Source organism: Convolutriloba macropyga, chromosome 10, assembly GCF_964194025.1.
Source record: "Convolutriloba macropyga chromosome 10, txConMacr16.3, whole genome shotgun sequence".
Taxonomy (NCBI): Eukaryota; Metazoa; Xenacoelomorpha; order Acoela; family Convolutidae; genus Convolutriloba; species Convolutriloba macropyga.
This window is the reverse complement of record NC_134477.1, coordinates 42,804,694-42,823,940: the sequence shown is the minus strand read 5'-3', so window position 1 is coordinate 42,823,940 and position 19,247 is coordinate 42,804,694. Positions and strand designations below refer to the sequence as shown.

At 37.9% G+C, this 19,247-nt stretch overlaps 1 protein-coding gene across 1 annotated transcript; it reads right to left on the bottom strand.

Annotated features, from left to right (window-relative positions):
* Window positions 1-543: 543 nt before the first annotated feature.
* Window positions 544-18,626, bottom strand: LOC142348561 (uncharacterized). Its single transcript, XM_075399948.1, has 3 exons — window positions 17,437-18,626; window positions 2,222-2,376; window positions 544-810 (listed from the first exon to the last, which is right to left on the bottom strand). Exons 1-3 carry the CDS (start codon window positions 18,504-18,506, stop codon window positions 659-661), a joined length of 1,377 nt encoding a protein of 458 aa, XP_075256063.1. The 5' UTR covers window positions 18,507-18,626; the 3' UTR covers window positions 544-658.
* Between the last annotated feature and the right edge of the window lie 621 nt (window positions 18,627-19,247).

The following is a 19,247-nucleotide window of genomic DNA, read 5'->3' as shown; positions in this document are numbered from 1 at the left end:
CAATCAGTTTTTTTACTGAATTTTGTAAATCCGGGTGACGCTTGTTTCCGACTACTGACTTCCTTAACTTGCCAATTCTTTAGAAAAATTCGGATCTTTTCCGTTTGTGCCCCCAGTACGTTATGCGCCCCCCCCCCCCTCCCCCAGTTACAGAGCACGTGCCATAACATCGTAAATCATTATGTAAAAAATATGGCACGTGCGTCGGGGGGGGGGGGGGTGCAAATAATATTTGCCCATGAAGCTGGGGGGGGGGGGGGCACAAACGGAAAAGATCCAAAAATTCTTATAACAATTTCTTAGAATTTGGAGGATGTAAATTCTCAAGCAACTGTCCAATTCGAGGTTGAGGTCTGCGTTTATTAAATTAGTGATCAAAGTTCAAAAAAATAACACGCTTGAACACAAGAAAATACGTTGCCCCAACTTTAGGCATGAGAGCGAACGTATGTAGTTGAACTTCATCAATTGCATTTCCAATAAGGGCTTTGCCATAATTCGTCACCTAAATCCAAACTAATGTCATACTCTAGGCATTACAGCTTTCAAACGAAAAATATTTTTTTTATATATGAAAAAGTATTCTCTAAATTTAGTTTTGCTCAAAGTTTGGAGCTTCTGCCTTGCTTTGTTCTGGTGTTGTTTCCATCAATTCTGTTTAGAGCTTGTGTTTGGTGCCCAGGTGGTTATTGCAGTTGGGACAGAAATGGAGGGCATCTTTGAATGAGTCATCACAGAAGGGCACAAGACAGCACCCGCAGAACCCACCAAACAGACATATCATAGATGCAAACAGAACAGTCCCGGTTCCTAAGCACAGCATTAATGGAACTTAAACACGCACGTGCAAATTTTGTTCTTTTTGCAGATCTCTTCAGCTCCGGATTCTACAACGACAAATTCTATTATATGCTGAGCCAGATTTCAAGCTTGCAAGTTTGTGTTTCAGGCAACGTTACGTGACTCTGCTAAAGTTACTTCTAGGTTCTGACTAACATCTTGAACCGCTGCTTAATTAATTTCCAGATTTCCTCAGTGACTTCTTCAATGTCAGTGATTCCATACATGCAATGCACAAAAGCTTCATCATGCTTGAAAAGTCCCCCCCCCCCCAAACCCCTCGATACTGTACGCACCGCCTAGTTAGAGAACGTGATATTGCATAGTAAATCAAAATGTAGAAAAATATGGCACGTGCGTTGGAGGGGGTGCAAGTAATAGACACCCACTAAGCTTGGAGGCGGAAGTACAAACGAAAAGGATCCTAGCAGTTAATAATTTCAGTCTCATGTCAGGTTTAGAAATATTTGTCAGTTATACAATTTTGAGATCGATTCTCTTTAAATGCAAATCATGTCCTTCCTCCTAATTGAGTCAACATTTGAGATGCAACAACTATTGAGGTCTTTTATTTAGAAATCTGGAAAAATAACCGACTAAAGCCTGGAAAAATAACCGACTTGCCGCTATCAAATGACTTGCGAGGGCTTATTTTTGGTAATAGGCAGTTTAGGCTTGAGGAGGCCAGTCAGTCTCACTGGGAGGGTAGGGGTCGCAAAGAATAAGGGGGGGGGGGGGTTGAAGTCTTCAGACTGCGAGTTTTCTGTTGTGCTGGACTCCTGTTCGGTGCCCAACTGAGTGTGAACTATTTCTGCACCTCAATCTAACGTAGACAAGAAAACCAACACAACCGTGTGTTAATCTTTGCCATAATATTCGAATTAAATCATAAACGAATGAAGTCTTTGTTATGATCAATGTAGTCTAAATCATCGGATTTATTGTTCAGAAAAGTCGTCCATACCTCCCTCAATTATTTCAATATTTTTCTTAGTGCTTTTATATTTTGCGCAGGTTGAGGTCCCAGTCGGCAATCAGTTTAACCAAAATATCCCTGGCGGATTTCGTCCATTTCCCGACAATTCTGCAGAAAAAAATAGGCGTGTCCAGTCTTTCTTGCATTCATCACAGTTTCTAGATTACGTAATTATGGAGGCACGACACCCCCTTTATATTAGGTCTAGACGTTTACTTTTGCTCTGGCACTTTAACCTCTGTACCTACTTTTTTGTGTTATCTAAACTTCAATTGTGGAAATAATAGAATCGATTATCTTAAAAATATTGCGCAAACAAGTTTCAATGAGCTGATCAAATCAAATTATTTCAAATTTTATTAAAAGCCGTAAGATTCAACTATTACTGGAGTAACTAGCGAATACCTGTTTCCCTTTTGACAGTTGTGGTCACCAGCTGTTGACAGAATGGACACTGCATTGTGATTGGTTGACAGGAGAGTGACGTCACAGCCACCACTGTCACTGTTGTCTGTTGTTGTGGCGGCATACCAACTGAAGACGGCTCATTATATAAAAGTCTAAAAAACGAAAATAGACAAATAATACAGCAAAAATTGTAAGACATATTCTGTTTTGGCCCAAATCTTACTGGGCATTGAAATTCTACACCTCCAGGTGAACGTGCAATTTTTTTACGTGGTAATGTGCTTGTCGTACTTTACTATTTTGCTGCGGTGATTCGCGTTGCGAGTATGCAGACGGAATGTTTATGAGTGATTCGCGGAGCGAGATCTACTTTAACTTTTGTTTCGCTTACTTGCGGAGCGGGAGAACAAGAGGCATTTTTGCAAACTGAATTGAATTGCATAAATTGAGAGGAATGAATTAAACAGATTGGAGCCACTTGGGCACAACGTGAATACGTGATCAGACATGTCTGATCACGAAGCGGGAAACTATCAGACAACGGAATGAAATGATAAGATAAACAAATTGAACAAATTAATGAAGGTGAAAGTAATTGAACTAATTTAAGGCATCAAATAAATTTTACTGCAATGATTAAATAAAATGAATAAATATACCATCAGGTATCACATACCCTTCGCAGCAAGAAGAAAAATTGTAATATACAATTTTTCAAGTAGAATTAATAATAACAATACTTACAAATTAATACAAGGTCCCCGGTTAAATAGATAATATCAATATATTTGCTGGTTATCATAACTAAAAATACGATGATTAATACAATATAAAATGTTTTTCAGTTTTTTGAGTTTACATGGTCCAATCTTCATTTTCATGATCCTGTTCTTCTGCATCGAGAGCAGTCATAGATCTAGCCAATGTTGGAGTGTCCGTTTCTAGCAAAGGTACATTTCGTACCGCGGGAGGCGAGACAGAACCAATCTCTGGTGACACGTTTTGCTCTTCCGGTTGTATGCCCAAAATTTGTTGCACCGATTCGACAACGGTGACAGGTGGTGCAAAATTTTGGACATCACCCGCTCGTCGGGGTCGTTTAGGCGGTGGTAGAATGTCTGATCCTGGGGGTGACGTTTCGAAACCGTAATATGATGGGCTTCGCCTATTACGGTCAGAAGATCGTTTTGAAGATGATGTTGCGGGTGGATCAGTGGGCGCATTTGTGGTTGGTTCGCTGATCTCGAGTGGTGGTTGGGCGTTTCGAATTGCCGCGAAGTTTTGCAATTTGGGGTGCGCCCCCGCATCGCGCAAGAAATGTTTGAGCGCTGTGAAGAGACTCCGCTGCCCGGCTCTCTCTTCCTATGCTTCATCTTTTTATCACCCTTTTGCTTTCGGGTGAACTCCTTAATGTGGCTGTGGATCAGCTCTTCAACGATCTTCTCCCCAGCACGTGGCCCGCGTCTGTCGGCATATACTTTTAATGGAGTCTGTCTCTCCTGATGAGTGCCGAATTTGGCAATATCACTATTGCGGACGGTAACAATTTATTTGCCCGGCTCCTTGATGGTCGATGTAGTCGGGCTTACTTTTAAGATGTGCGATCCTGGGACGAGAACTTCGTAGAGGCTTTCACGTTTCTTCTTGGATCGTCTTTTGCCGTGGATTTTGCGAGCCAAGTTTAGCTCTACCGATCTTTCTTTTAGGGGAATGGGGCGGATTGCTTTCGTTTTTAGAAATCTGGATTCGCCATCCGTGCTCGCTCTCTCTCTTGCATTTGCTTCCGTTGTGGCGCGTGTCATGCCCTTTTCAACTTCTATGTCGCTTCTGTATCCACTTATCCATTTGTCATCGGGTAATATTTCCTCCGGCATCACTGTTTCTTCGTCTAAATAGTGATTTATGATACCCTTATACGACAAATTCATCAAATTCGGTTTAGTTGCAATCACGCTTAGCGGGGTATTAGGTTTTCTCCCAAAATGTGCTTCGAAGGGCGAGATCTTTGTTGTTCTTTGTTTACATATTCGCAATTGGTGAATGATTATCTTTAATGCATGCTTTACATGAAAGGCGTGTGCAGCTAATTTCTCTTCTTTGATACATGCGAGTCTATTCCTAATTGTTTGAATTAATCGTTCCACCAACCCAATAGCACGGTGATCATTTACAGGCGCTTCAATAATTTCAATGTTCTTTTTATTGCAAAAAGTCTTTACTTGATGTCCAATTAAACATTTAGCTTGGTCTAAACGAATAGATCTTGGAATTCCGTGAGTTTCGATGTACATGTCCAAAAATTTTAGAACATTTGGTCCATTAGCTTTTTCATACATATATGCAGTTGGATATTTCGATAAACGATCAATTGCTGCCAAAAAATATACTTCATTGTTCTTTTCATCAAAAATTGGTCCCCCAAAATCAATTTGAATTTCCTGATTAGGTTCAACACATGGTATATGAGGAGTAAATTGCTTAGCGGGAATTATGGATTTTAGATTCTTACCAATTGCTGTGCACCGTTTGCACTCAGTGGCCTTGACTATTAGTTCCCGATGCATGTAAGGCCACCAGCAATGTGTTGCCATACAAATCATGCCCCATGTACCTGGATGACTGGCATGAATATCATCTGTGAGTGCTTCGCGAAGTACGTTGGGGATGGCTACCTTCTCATCTATGCATACGCACCCCGAGCGCACGTGAAGGTCCCTCTAGTACGAATGTATGTACGGGTTGATGGCTTTTAATCGAGCTTCGTTATTTGTCAGTATACAATCCCTGACTTCTTTTAAGACGGCATCTTTACTAGTGAGAGAAGCGATGAGCGTTTTACTGAATATCTTTGATACTATATAATCAAACGTGGGGACTTGCGGGCTCGGCGTTAACGGGGTACTAGCATTTGAAGAATGGGTAGGGGATGTTGGGGTTATGTTGTGTGCCATGCTTGTTGTCGGCGGAATACTAATGTTTTGCGGGCGTTGATTTGCTGAGCGGGGTGTAGAGGTTGAAGTTGATCGCGTACTCGCGGTGCGCGTGACGTTTTCACTAGTTGATGGTTGATCCGCTGCGCGGGATGTATCATTGAATCGCACTCTGGTTATTCTTTTCTTTGACGGCATACTGTTAGCTATTAAATTGATATCTTTAATTATGGATGATGTTTTAGTTGAGTTTTTGAGAGTAGAAGAATGCAACTGAATTCTAGATCGACAAGGGGCAAAAAGCACTGATTTGAATTCTGGGTGGTGACTTTTTGAGTTATTTTCGGAATGTGATTCGATTGGCGGGATTTGTAATTGAGTAATTTGATGCTTGTGCTGCGCGCATGCCACTTTATTCCTAATTTGGATTAATTGTTTGTTATTACTGGTGTTTTGCAGAGCGAGAGGAGTGCTAAGTGGATTTTGAGACGCGAGTGGTGCATATTTTAAATTGTTCAATTGGTAACTACTATTTGAGGTATGATTTCGCGGAGCGAGTGAATGGCTAAATACATGTTCGCATACTTGCGTAGCGCGTGTGCTAATTGAATTTATTGAGCTATTAAAGGACTCAAATTTAGGTGTAAATTCGTGTGCGGAGATATGTGTCTCAATTTTAGGTGTGTTTTGCAGATTGAGTGTATGATTTGTTAGTAACTGGTGTAAACGTGATGTGGGGTGTTCCGTTTTTAATTCTAATGTGTTAATTGAATTCGAGATTAGTTTCAACTTTGCGACTATAAATTCTTCATCGTATGTGGAGACCTTTTTAGCTTTTTGAGATGGATTGCGAGAAATATAATCTACTAAACCCATTTTGGCCCCAGGAAGGTGTTCAATATCAAATTGAAAAGGGAGAAGACGATCTACCCATCGGGTTAATCTACTGTTGTAGGATTTATTAGATCGGTGTTCTTTCATAATTGAGAGAAGTGCTCTGTGATCAGTAATTACTTTAAATTGTTTTCCATACAGATAATTTTTGAAATATTCTGTAGACCAGACTACACCCAAAAGTTCAAGTTCGTTCACGCTATAGCGCTCCTCACATGAGTTTAAAAATCTAGACGCGAACGCAATCGGTTTCCGACCATCTACAGTTAGTTGTTCGAGTGCCGCACCAAGACCTGACCGAGATACGTTGCATTTCACGCGTGTTTCGAGTTGCGGGTTGTAGTGACTATTAGCAGTAGCGTTCGCTATGCGGGTTTTTATTTCTTGGAAACAATTTTCATGTTCAGTCGTCCAAATGAATTTGGAAGACTTTCTCAATAGCGGACGAAGGGGGTGGCTTATTTGGGCTAAATTTGGGATGAATTTCCCAATATAATGAACGGATCCCAGAAATGAACGGAGTTTCTTTAATGTTTTCGGTGCATCAAGATCCAAAATTGCCGCAGTCTTAGATTCGAGAGGCGAGATACCCTCTTTTGATATATGATACCCAAGCCAGTCAATTTCTAATTTTCCAAAGTGACATTTAGGTAAATTTATCCTAAGGTTTTCATCATCTAAACGTTGTAGGCACTTCATGACGTAATTTTTGTGATTATTCAGAGACCCTTTGCTAACAATTAAGATATCATCCAAAAAGCAATATGTATTTTCCAATCCAATTAAAGTATAATCCATAGCTTTTTGGAATTCTGCTGGCATGTCTGTAAGTCCGTAAAATCCTGTTTGAAATCTATACGTGCCAGTCATATCACCACTAATTATGTTAAAGTTGCAATGATTGTAAGCGTATTTCAGATCGATCGTAGAGAAATAAGTTGTATTTTGCGAGGCGGGAGCACTTATTTGTTGAGAGATTGATTCAATGAGCGTATCAATATTCGGCATTTGATATTTGTTTTTGTGGATAGCTTTATTCAAAATTTTTGAATCCAATGCAAGCTTTATTGTTTGGTCTTTTTTAACAGTCACCACAATAGGTGAAATGAAATAATTATCTGGGCAGCTCGACAGTTTTATGATATGTTTTTCGGCTAATAATTTTCGAAGTTCTGTATTTACTTTGTCTTGGATATTGATAGGAATTCGTCTACCTTTTTGGTGTCTAGCTTGGAAGTTCTTGTGAAATTTAGATTTTGCTACATGACTTTTTGATCGTCCGATGCGTGATACCAACCCAGGAAATTTTGCTCTTTAAATTCCGAGGACGCAATTTTATTGACAGAATTACCTTTTTGAAGTGTTGATTGCGTTACTGCAAGCCCAAGTTGGTCGAACAAATCACGACCAATTAAGGACTTTAAACCGTCAGCAACAACAGTGAAGATTGCTGTGTTGCATACCCATCCTTTACTTGTGATCGGAGCTTGGATTTTTCCCAGTACCTGTATTGGCTTGTTAGAGAAGTTTCGTAGTTGTGCTGGTGATGATTCGTGGATCCAGAAAGCGCGGGGGCTGTTCTGAACTACTTGCGACGCGAGTGAATGATGCAATATACTCCATGCACTCCCGGAGTCCACGAGTAGAGTTGTATTAATGTTTCCAATCTTGAGTGGCATATTGAGGGGTTCAACTTTCTCTACTGTGGAATCAATCATGGCAACGGTGTTGTCTTCTTCGCCGCTGCTGTAATCAGATTCATAGAGTTTTGGCGGTTGAACAAAGTTTACTGAGTCCTATGGATGTGGGTCATCTTCCACCACCCGAACCATCTTTTTCTTAGGATCTTGTGGTTTTTAGTTGATGGTTTTTTGTTGTTTGCGGCAGACTTTCGCAAAGTGGTTTAATAATCCGCAATTGTTGCACGTCTTTCCTTTTGCGATGCATTTTTCGCGATGATTTGGGAGCCAAACTCCACCACAATTGGAACAGTTGAGTGTTGATCTATTATTCTGTCTTGCAGCATTGTTGTTGTTGTTCTGCCAATACGGTTTTCGTGAATTGTTATTGAACTGTACGGCATTTACGTTCGCCGGGACAACAATTTTATTATGTTGTTGAATTTGGTGTTGATTTCGCATTCCGAGTTCCATATTGATTGCCAAATCCAATGCTTGACGCGGTTCCACAGTTTGTTTTAGTAGCTCTTTTTGGATCTCAGGGTCGATCAGGTTTGTGATGAACACATCGCGTATCAGAGTTTCTTCTTTGTTCTCAAAGTCGCAGTTTTCTGCCAGTTCTTTTAGTTTGCCGTAGAAATGTTCAACAGTTTCCCCCCTGAGTTGTTTTGTGATCAGAAAGACGTGTCTATCAAATGTTATGTTACGCGGGCGGATGAATGCTTCTTCTACGATTTTCCAGAAATTAAGAGTTGATAGTGTATCTATCATAATATGTGGGTTCTTACAATTCAAGATACGGCGTCCCTCTATTCCAATACTCAAGTAGAGGAGAGATACTGATTTTCGGTCCGCCAACGACCACGGTTTGTCGCCACACATTATGCCTATCTCGATGAGTCTTTGGCATTTGTTTTGCCAATTCATTTTTTGTTGCGCGTTGCGCGCGTTCCTTTCCCTTTCTGATTGTGCAGATGCACCCACAATCGTCTCTTCATAGATGGGTTCCAAGGGTAGCTCCACCATTTCAGGCTTCGGGCCGAGTAGCCTGTCCAAGATGATATTCTCTTTGGCAAAAAGCGCTAATTTGTATTGAACTCTCCACTTCTCCCAGCGAAGTGGTGGGTCCGGTGTCGGTTTGTCCCAGAAGGGGTCGATTCCAAGAGGTGTTCTTTTCGTAGCTGACTGCGCCATGTCGTACTTTACTATTTTGCTGTGGTGATTCGCGTTGCGAGTATGCAGACGGAATGTTTATGAGTGATTCGCGGAGCGAGATCTACTTTAACTTTTGTTTCGCTTACTTGCGGAGCGGGAGAACAAGAGGCAGTTTTGCAAACTGAATTGAATTGCATAAATTGAGAGGAATGAATTATACAGATTGGAGCCACTTGGGCACAACGTGAATACGTGATCAGACATGTCTGATCACGAAGCGGGAAACTATCAGACAACGGAATGAAATGATAAGGTAAACAAATTGAACAAATTAAGGAAGGTGAAAGTAATTGAACTAATTTAAGGCATCAAATAAATTTTACTGCAATGATTAAATAAAATGAATAAATATACCATCAGGTATCACAGTGCTATATAACAGCACATAATTTGTACGTATGGAAGAGGGGGTTGGCGAGACAATATATATAAAAATGTGATCGGTATTACATAAAAAGACGTTTTAAATTTAAATTGCCAATTTCGTTTATTTTAGTTTGACAAAAACGGCAAAAGCGGGTATTTTGGTCATTTTAATTACTCTCAAACGAAGTTTGTGCCGAACTTAAATAGCCGATTTCTTTGATTTTCGTTTGACAAAAACGACAAAAGCGGTTGTTTTGGATTTTTTAATAACTCTCAAACGAAGTTTGTGCCGAACTTAAATAGCCTATTTCTTTGATTTTAGTTTGACAAAAACGACAAAAGCGGGTGTTTTGGTCCTTTTAATTACTCTCAAACGAAGTTTGTGCCGCACTCAAATAGCCCATTTCTTTGATTTTAGTTTGACAAAAACGACAAAAGCGGGTCTTTGGTCCTGTTAATTACTCTCAAACGAAGTTTCTGCCGAACTTAAATAGCCAGTTTCTTTGATTTTAAACTGACAAAAACAACAAAAGCGGGTGTTTTGGTCCTTTTAGTTACTCTCAAACGAAGTTTGTGCCAAACTTAATAGCCGATTTCTTTGATTTTAGTTTGACAAAAACGACAAAAGCGGGTGTTTTGGTCCTTTTAATTACTCTCAAACGAAGTTTGTGCCAAACTTAAATAGCCGATTTCTTTGATTTTAGTTTGACAAGAACGACGAAAGCGGTTGTTTTGGTCCTTTTAATTACTCTCAAACGAAGTTTGTGCCGAACTTAAATAGCCGATTTCTTTGATTTTAGTTTGACAAAACCGACAAAAGCGGGTGTTTTCGTCCTTTTAATTACTCTCAAACGAAGTTTGTGCCGAACTTAAATAGCCGATTTCTTTGATTTTAGTTTGACAAAAACGACAAAAGCGGGTGTTTTGGTCCTTTTAATTACTCCCAAACGAATTTTGTGCCGAACTTAAATAGCCAATTTCTTTAATTTTAGTTTGACAAAAACAACAAAAGCGGGTGTTTTGGTCCTTTTAGTTACTCTCAAACGAAGTTTGTGCCGAACTTAATAGCCGATTTCTTTGATTTTAGTTTGACAAAAACGACAAAAGCGGGTGTTTTGGTCCTTTTAATTACTCTCAAACGAAGTTTGTGCCGAACTTAAATAGCCGATTTCTTTGATTTTAGTTTGACAAGAACGACGAAAGCGGTTGTTTTGGTCCTTTTAATTACTCTCAAACGAAGTTTGTGCCGAACTTAAATAGCCGATTTCTTTGATTTTAGTTTGACAAAACCGACAAAAGCGGGTGTTTTCGTCCTTTTAATTACTCTCAAACGAAGTTTGTGCCGAACTTAAATAGCCGATTTCTTTGATTTTAGTTTGACAAAAACGACAAAAGCGGGTGTTTTGGTCCTTTTAATTACTCCCAAACGAAGTTTGTACCGAACTTAAATAGCCGATTTCTTTGATTTTAGTTTGACAAAAACGATAAAAGCGGGTGTTTTGGTCCTTTAAATTACTCTCAAACGAAGTTTGTGCCGAACTTAAATAGCCGATTTCTTTGATTTTAGTTTGACAAAAACGACAAAAGCGGGTGTTTTGGTCCTTTAAATTACTCTCAAACGAAGTTTGTGCCGAACTTAAATAGCCGATTTCTTTGATTTTAGTTTGACAAAAACGACCACAGCGGGGGTTTTGGTCCTTTTAATTAATCTCAAACGAAGTTTGTGCCGAACTTAAATAGCCGATTTCTTTGATTTTAGTTTGACAAAAACGATAAAAGCGGGTGTTTTGGTCCTTTAAATTACTCTCAAACGAAGTTTGTGCCGAACTTAAATAGCCGATTTCTTTGATTTTAGTTTGACAAAAACGACAAAAGCGGGTGTTTTGGTCCTTTAAATTACTCTCAAACGAAGTTTGTGCCGAACTAAAATAGCCGATTTCTTTGATTTTAGTTTGACAAAAACGACCACAGCGGGGGTTTTGGTCCTTTTAATTAATCTCAAACGAAGTTTGTGCCGAACTTAAATAGCCGATTTCTTTGATTTTAGTTTGACAAAAACGATAAAAGCGGGTGTTTTGGTCCTTTAAATTACTCTCAAACGAAGTTTGTGCCGAACTTAAATAGCCGATTTCTTTGATTTTAGTTTGACAAAAACGACAAAAGCGGGTGTTTTGGTCCTTTAAATTACTCTCAAACGAAGTTTGTGCCGAACTTAAATAGCCGATTTCTTTGATTTTAGTTTGACAAAAACGACAAAAGCGGGTGTTTTGGTCCTTTAAATTACTCTCAAACGAAGTTTGTGCCGAACTTAAATAGCCGATTTCTTTGATTTTAGTTTGACAAAAACGACAAAAGCGGGTGTTTTGGTCCTTTAAATTACTCTCAAACGAAGTTTCTGCCGAACTTAAATAGCCGATTTCTTTGATTTTACTTTGACAAAAACGACAAAAGCGGGTGTTTTGGTCCTTTTAATTAATCTCAAACGAAGTTTCTGCCGAACTTAAATAGCCGATTTCTTTGATTCAAAAACGACAAAAGCGGGTGTTTTGTTCCGTTTAATTACTCACAACCGAAGTTTGTAACAATTATATTAGGTCTGTGGTTTTTTATTTCAAATTTTTTCGATCGATTTTATTCTGATCGAATTGTCGTCTGACACTTTCAATTTTTCCTCCCCAAAAAGGGAGTAAACAGGTAAAACTCAAACGTAATGGAGTCAATGATCAGCTCTAAGAACTCTACTAGTCTCGAAGTGTACATTTCATTGAAGCAGACGAGGAGACATAAAATCAAGGTGTACTTGGCAGTTTTTGGCGGGAAGTTGTTGGGCAATTGTAAGTGGAAGTTTTCTGCCCCCGCTAGTCAGTGCTCCAACCCTCGACGACTCCTCGCTCTCACCCCCTCAGTGCAACCGCTAACTCTAGCCTCCATAAGCCCAAGCTGGCTACTACTGAATCTAACCACCCGCTTTGAGATCATTTCACCCGACGCTATTTAGCTCTGCTTTATCATTGATATTAGTTTTCATTAATAGGAATTACTAACTTGGCTTATTTTTTTGGTATAGTAGGTTTACACATGTTTATCTTCGATATACTGGATTATTACTAAGTTTTATCTTCGATATGTAAGCGATGTCCAAAACAGTAAATCGTCTGAATCATCGTATAGATAAAAAACAAGAAATCATCAGTAAGTTTGTTTGAAGAGTTCAAAAGATCTTAAGAACTTGCCACATGAGTGAGTACTTGTGATCAGCGAAGTGAAATTTATGTTGAGGCTACTGGAAAACCTACTAACGTTGAGCTGTATTATATATAATAACAAAAAGTTCGTTTGAGTATGTTATAGTTCATACATCACGTCCGTCAATTAGGCTCGAAGCCTGTCTTCAGACGCCGTACAAGATTTTCGAAAAGGAGTCGCTCAATTACAAGATTAAATAAAATAACCTAGTGGAAAACAAAAACAGTCAGTTTAAAGGAAAAATTGTTCAATTTATTATAAGCGCTTACCAAAATAAGTTGGTGAAATACTGTGAGTCTACTATATACAGATCTCTGAACATGTGAACAAAATTGTTCAATTAGCTGTTTTCAACACTAATAAAATCTCTGAAAATCTGTCGGTCGAAATTAATGATTGAAATGAATAATATACGTATCCGTGTTTCGGTCCTTTTTTGTTAGCCGTTGTCATTTTATATTTCGTTTTTCGTGATTTGGGTTTTCTCTGATCATAAACACATCTATTAATTTCAGATGTATATATGAAATTGTTAATAAATGAACTATGATGCTCTGTGCGAACTATTCTACAAAGTAGTTTAAACAATTCGTATGTATGAAACTCAATTATTGAGAGAACGGAATATTTTTTTCTATGGTTTCTCACTTCATTGGTTCATTTTAGCCAGAGAATTATCCGAACGAGATAGTTTTGTTGTCTTTGATGAGACCCTAGATGACTTCTTAAAGCTGGGCCATGAAGAAGACTTCCGTATTGATAGATAACTTGAACATACATTTTGAAGATGTTAAAAAGCATGCTGGTTGATAAATACCTTTTTGTCTGATAGAAAAGAGAAATAAATTTAGTGCAATTGTTTTTGATGACGCTAAGATGTTGTAAATAATTAAAATTTTTTTCTAACCAGACGCCGAGCAATTTTGCATATCCAGGTTGCTCGAGTTTGACTTCATTCCAATTCAATTTAGAAAGTTTGTTCAACCCAAAGGCGATAACCTTCGTTTTGCTCGGATTAAATTTCAGCTTGTTTTGAGAAATTCATGTTTCCACTGCTGTCAGGTCGTAATGTATGTAATTTGTTTTCAGTTCCCCAACAATTGTGAAATCATCAGCACAATTTACAAGATCGCCATGATTCTTTAAATTTGCCAAGTCATTGATTAAAAGAAGAAAAAGAAGTGGTCCCAAAACAGAACGTTGTGGCACTCCACAGGTAACTCCTTGATGCTCGATCTTTCACCATTAAAATCTACAAATTGATTCCGGTTACTCAGATACGAGGTTAGGATACTCGATGTTTGTTCTGGTAGTCCATAGATCTCATACTTTCTGATTGATAGTATATAATCTACAGTATCAAATGCTTTCGACAGATATAGTAAAGACAGATCCTGTTTTTTAGACCTAAGGTCTCAAATACGTTCAACTACCTACAACCAGAGCATCTATGGTTGACCGTTTACTTATAAAACCGAGTTGTTTTTTGAAAAAAAAAAACATCGTTTTCAATTCGGAAAGCCGTCAACCTTGAAAGCAAGACTTTTCAAAGATTTTCCGATTTATTGGTATGAATGATATGGTCTGTATTTATTCGGGTCGGATAGAGGACCTTTTTTAAGTATAGGAATAACTCTAGCAACTTCCAAGCATTCTGGATAGACGCCAGAATTTATTATTTTGATAAATTGATCCCAGAGACAGGAGGAAATGGATGGCGTGAAAATTTCAAGAAGGTTGCTTGAAAAACCCATTTGCTCAAGGCTGAGTTTGCTTTTCAGTTTTTTTGGTTTGTCTGAGAACTTCAATTTCAGTAATAGGTTCCAGATTTATTGTGTTGCCTATTTCTCCCACGCGGTTTAAGCTTGTATTACTGGCTATTTATACAGCGAGTGTTGGCCCTATTTCGTTGAAATAGGAGTTCATATGGGTTGCTGTTGGTAGATTGGATATATCAGCTTTTATTTCTTTTGGTTCCGTTTTATTTTGGCTTACAAATTTGTAGAAGAGTCTCCTCTTGGAATCCTTTTCTTTGCTGAAAATATTTTTAAAAAAATTGTATTTAGTTTTTCGGACCAGGTTCCTTGTGATGTTTCTTTGTTTTAAATTAATATTTCTGTCGTTTTCTGTGTTTCATTTGAGATACGCTTGAAAACATTTTTGTATTTCTTTACAAGAGTTCTTCACCTCACTGTTTATCCAGCATCTCCGGTTTATTTGAGAGTTGTTTAGAAGGTATCATTTGCTCCAGAGCATCAGTCATTAATTCTTCAATTTTACGGATGGCTCCTGTGTTGAGCATTGTTTCAATATATGTTTTTCCTCTCTTTATTTAATTGACAGATTACAATTCAAAAGGGATTGAATTTTGTGCTGTTTTAGTGTCGACCAATTTCGTCCTATATATTTTACTCTATTCGAGTTTGTGTCATTTTTGAGGTTTTTGTTTGTTCGTACTATGATAATACAGTAATCTGTTATGGTAGTTTTAATAGCATTTGATTCGCATTAATATCTGCAAAAGCTATATCAATAGTAGATTTTGTAAATGTCTTAGTTCTCGTTATTTGATTTGGTGTTAAGATTAAATTAAGGCCCAGGTTAGATAAAACTTCGATAAGATCTGTTGTTATTGCAGACTTTTTATTGAAATCTTGATAGAAATTCCCAGAAACTACGTGGTTCGCATTACTATGGTTCCCAATTTCTATTAAATGAGTCATCAATTCATCATGAAAATTTAGATCTCTCATTTTAGGAGCTTTAAACACGACTGTTATGAACATGGTTTGACCGGAAAAAGTAGTTTTGACAGTTAGAATTTGTAGTTCAGGTATATTGATCTCTTACGTCTGCATACTAGTAATCTCAGGACACATAATTGCTACACCTCCACCTTTGCCTCTTTGACGGCTGCATGTTAAAATATATTTATACTCGCTTGGACAAAATGTTGATAGGTTGGAGATTGGTTTCAACCAGGTCTCCGTCAGAGCAATGAAAGGACTTCGTCTAAGTTGTTCTTGACATTTATCACAAGTTCACCGTAATTTGCGCCTAGTGAGCGAAAATTTTGAAGCATTAGTAAATTTTTTATTTTAGATTAGCAGTTTCCCTACAGCTTGCTGTAACATTACATATTTTCTTATGGCTTCTTGTCATAATTTGATTTTTGTCTTTTGTCACACAATTTCTAGTCAGTGCACACTAAAAACATATGTAATATGCGTCGAGATTGCAAAGTGCGGACAATCGCATAGCGCAAACTGGTCAACCTATGACTAATCAAAGTTGTTGGAACCTAGTTTTAACTTTTTGGAGTTTTTGTTGGCTGAATGAGGACAATCGCATCTGGCAAACTCTTTAAATCAGCATTAGAAGCAGTTCAATTATGTGAAACTTTCCCTTCCTTCCCTCCCCATCCAACTCCTTCCCCATCCTCTAACTCCCTTACCGCTCCCCCCCACCTTCCCCTTCTCATCCCTTCTCCCTCTTCCCCCCACTTGTTCTCCACTCTTTTTTTTAGTTAAAACATAATCATCATAATATATAATATTCATTGACAAAGACCTGAAAAAAATCTCTGAACAAAATTTTTTAAAAAAATAATGACTGTTATCTAAATGTTAAATTCAACATTGTCAGTTGCATATTTTTTTAAACCAAAAACGAAAAACGTCTTGTGTTTTCAATAACATGCCAATTCTTTCTTAACGTATAAAACCAGCAAACATAGAAAGTATTTTCAATTATCGAAAAGACAAAAACGGGGAACATTTATGTGTTTGGCACAGAATATTCTTAGGATTTCTCTTAACTGTTTTTTCTGGACTCAGGATCTTTCCCATCAGCATTCTTTGCTCTGTTTTTTTTACTCAGATTCAATGATTTATTGAAGGTGATTTAATGACGTTATAGGTTTTTTTACCCGGATTTAATAATTTAATGAAGGTGATTTCATGAAGCTGTAGGATTTTGTTCAAAATTTCCATCTGAAGACGATCTGCAAAGCGAATAAAATGTCTTTATTTTTTTTTCAATTGCTTTTTCCTTGTTTCCAAAAAATTCTCATCTGATTAAGAACTTTCCAATTTTTGACCCATTTAAAACAGAGAAAAAACAAGTTCGTGGCAAACAAATATCACAGAGAAAACCATTTTGATCCGTTAAACAAATGCAAAATTGATACACGATAACGCCTAAAATGTTGTCAATGATCTTTAGCTCTCTTTTAAAACGTTTGTACCAGAATTTTAAGCGCATTTTTTGAGTGAGGAGATTCTCCTGGTGAAATTTATATTGAATCATGTTCCTGTATAACCTTTAATGGCAGGACAACATTTTTAGAAACAATAGTGTAATTATATGTTGCAAATTAGAAAAATTGGTCCTAAAATTTGTCATGTTGAGGTTTTAGGGCACAACAACGTCAATCGTATCATTCGCCTAATTTTAAAGTCTCAAGATTTTTTGATAATTATTTGAAGAACGATTTAGAAACTAAACTTTCTCAAGAACCATCTTATCGATACTAAGTTTAAAATTTGTCTTCTTATTCCGCAATTACTAATGTGAGGACGTTTTATATAACATTGGTTACAAATTTCGCTGTGGGACAAATTTGACTCAGTATACTAGAACAAATCTACCCTTTTCAAAGTAATGATGCCTAAACCTTTGTGCTGATTTCGATCGTGAAGCGGTTGCATATTTATTTTAATGGAATTTTTCATTCACTTCTTGTACTCCTTGCTCGCAATATGTGCATGATATTGTTTTAACGTTTTTTTCCTAGCTATCACTAATATTAAACTAAATAGAAATATCTGCTATAACGCGGTAAAAAGATCCCCAATTGGTTGAAATAGCTTAAAAACATTACTGCGAGTATGAATACTCCGGTGGCTGGAGAGCACTGTCGCCAGGTCTAGCAGCCCTGGGTCGCATATCATCCATAAATATGGGGGGAGGGGGACCCAAAGATTCATCGTCACCCTGAAGTGTGCCCCCTGTTCTCGGGTCATCATTATCAACCAGTTGACCAGGTAGTATGAGTCCTTCAAAATGCGAATCCGTCCTTCTAAATTGCTCGTTACTCGGTTCACCCAATTTTGGGTACAAAGTGTTGACACAAACAACACCAGCGGAAGCTTCTTTAGCACTCCCTCCATTTTGGTTTCGATCTGGAGTCAAATTTTCACCTTCAAGTTCTTCAAATTGCTGCTGACTTGCGCTCGTTATGTAACCGAATTTGGAAATTTCTTCGACGTTGGACGTTGAAGTTCTCTGCTGGCCGTCATCGATTTCATTATCGTCTTGGATTTGAGGCATATTAGTCATTTTGCTGTCGATATCAGAGTTTTGACCTTGAGATAAATCAGACACCGGTTGAACAACAGCGCCGTTGTTAGTGATACTTCGCTGATCATCAGTAATAATCTCTGTAACTGTTACGCTGGCAGAAGTCTGAACAACCAAAGCTGGTTCTTTGGTGATACCATCAGCTGTTTTGTTGGTTGTGTTGTTGCTCGAGTCGATGATTTGCTGCCCTTCAGAAGTTGCAGGAGCTTCAGGATTTGTTCTTTGTGGGCTTTCGACATCAGGTTTTTCATCGCATGCTTTTGTTCCATGATCATCATTATTTTGAAAAGGAACTAAATTTGTGGCTCCCTGTTCAACGCTAGATAATTCAGAAGTTTGATTGTTGATGTTTGGCGTTTCATCGCTGTTCGCAGAGAACACTTCAACGTCCGAAGGCGCTGAAGGTTGCAAGTTTGAACTCAAATCCGATTGTTCAGTATTTCCAACTTGGCCATTGATTGCCGCCGGATCTGAGCCAGACGCGTCTGCTATTGGCTCTCTGAGTACCTCACGCGATAACTCGGGGTACAATTTTTGAAAAGAAGAACTGTAAGCATTATTTGTTGCCGCATTGTCCAAGCTTTCTGACATTTTGAGAAAATTTTTAAATAAAAGATTTGGGCATATTAGTGTCAATGACAAAATACGTTGCAAGATGTTATTTTTGGGCCCACAGAAATCTTTTGACGCATGATAAATGTAACCACAAAAACAAACAGATGTTTTGATCAAATTAAAATCATTGAATCAAAACGGAGCACCTTTTATGTTTTTTAGACCAGGCTCGGAAAATAAACGTTTTCGTTGGACAGCAATGACAATGTAATGATACCATGACCAGTATTTGTATCCATAGTTTTTTATTGAAACATTATTAAACACAGTAAAATAATAAATGGTTTTGTATTCCGTCCAGAGTACAAATTGCTTCATATAATGCCTCCTTAGAAGTGGACCTATAAAACCAACCGCAGATTCTGAGTCAATAAGTTTTTTCTGATTAAATCGAAACATTATAAACTTTCAATTTTTGCGCTGTGGAGAGTTTGAAACGATATAAGTCCAAAATTGCTCATGAACGTACCCATTGATAGAGAACGGGTCATTCTGGGGATCAAAGTAGATATCAAATGATTTGAGTTTACCGATTTTTTTGATACAGTATCTTAATTAGGTCAATCGAATTCTACTTTTGTCTTTGAGTAATTAGCATAGCATATAACATCAACTTGATCAGACAATCAAGTCTCTGATAGCTGAGATACTTGAATAGTTTCTTTAATGGATAAATTTAGGATTCATGATATGGGGCTAGTTTTTTGCTGAAAACCC

Coding starts and splice junctions, on each gene's coding strand:
- LOC142348561 (XM_075399948.1), bottom strand. CDS start 18,506: ATGTCAGAAAGCTTGGACAATGCGGCAACAAATAATGCTTACAGTTCT. Junction 2,377..17,436: donor CCGGAGTATTCATACTCGCA/GTAATGTTTTTA, acceptor TTCGTTTTTTAG/ACTTTTATATAATGAGCCGT. Junction 811..2,221: donor AACTGTCAAAAGGGAAACAG/GTATTCGCTAGT, acceptor TGCTGTGCTTAG/GAACCGGGACTGTTCTGTTT.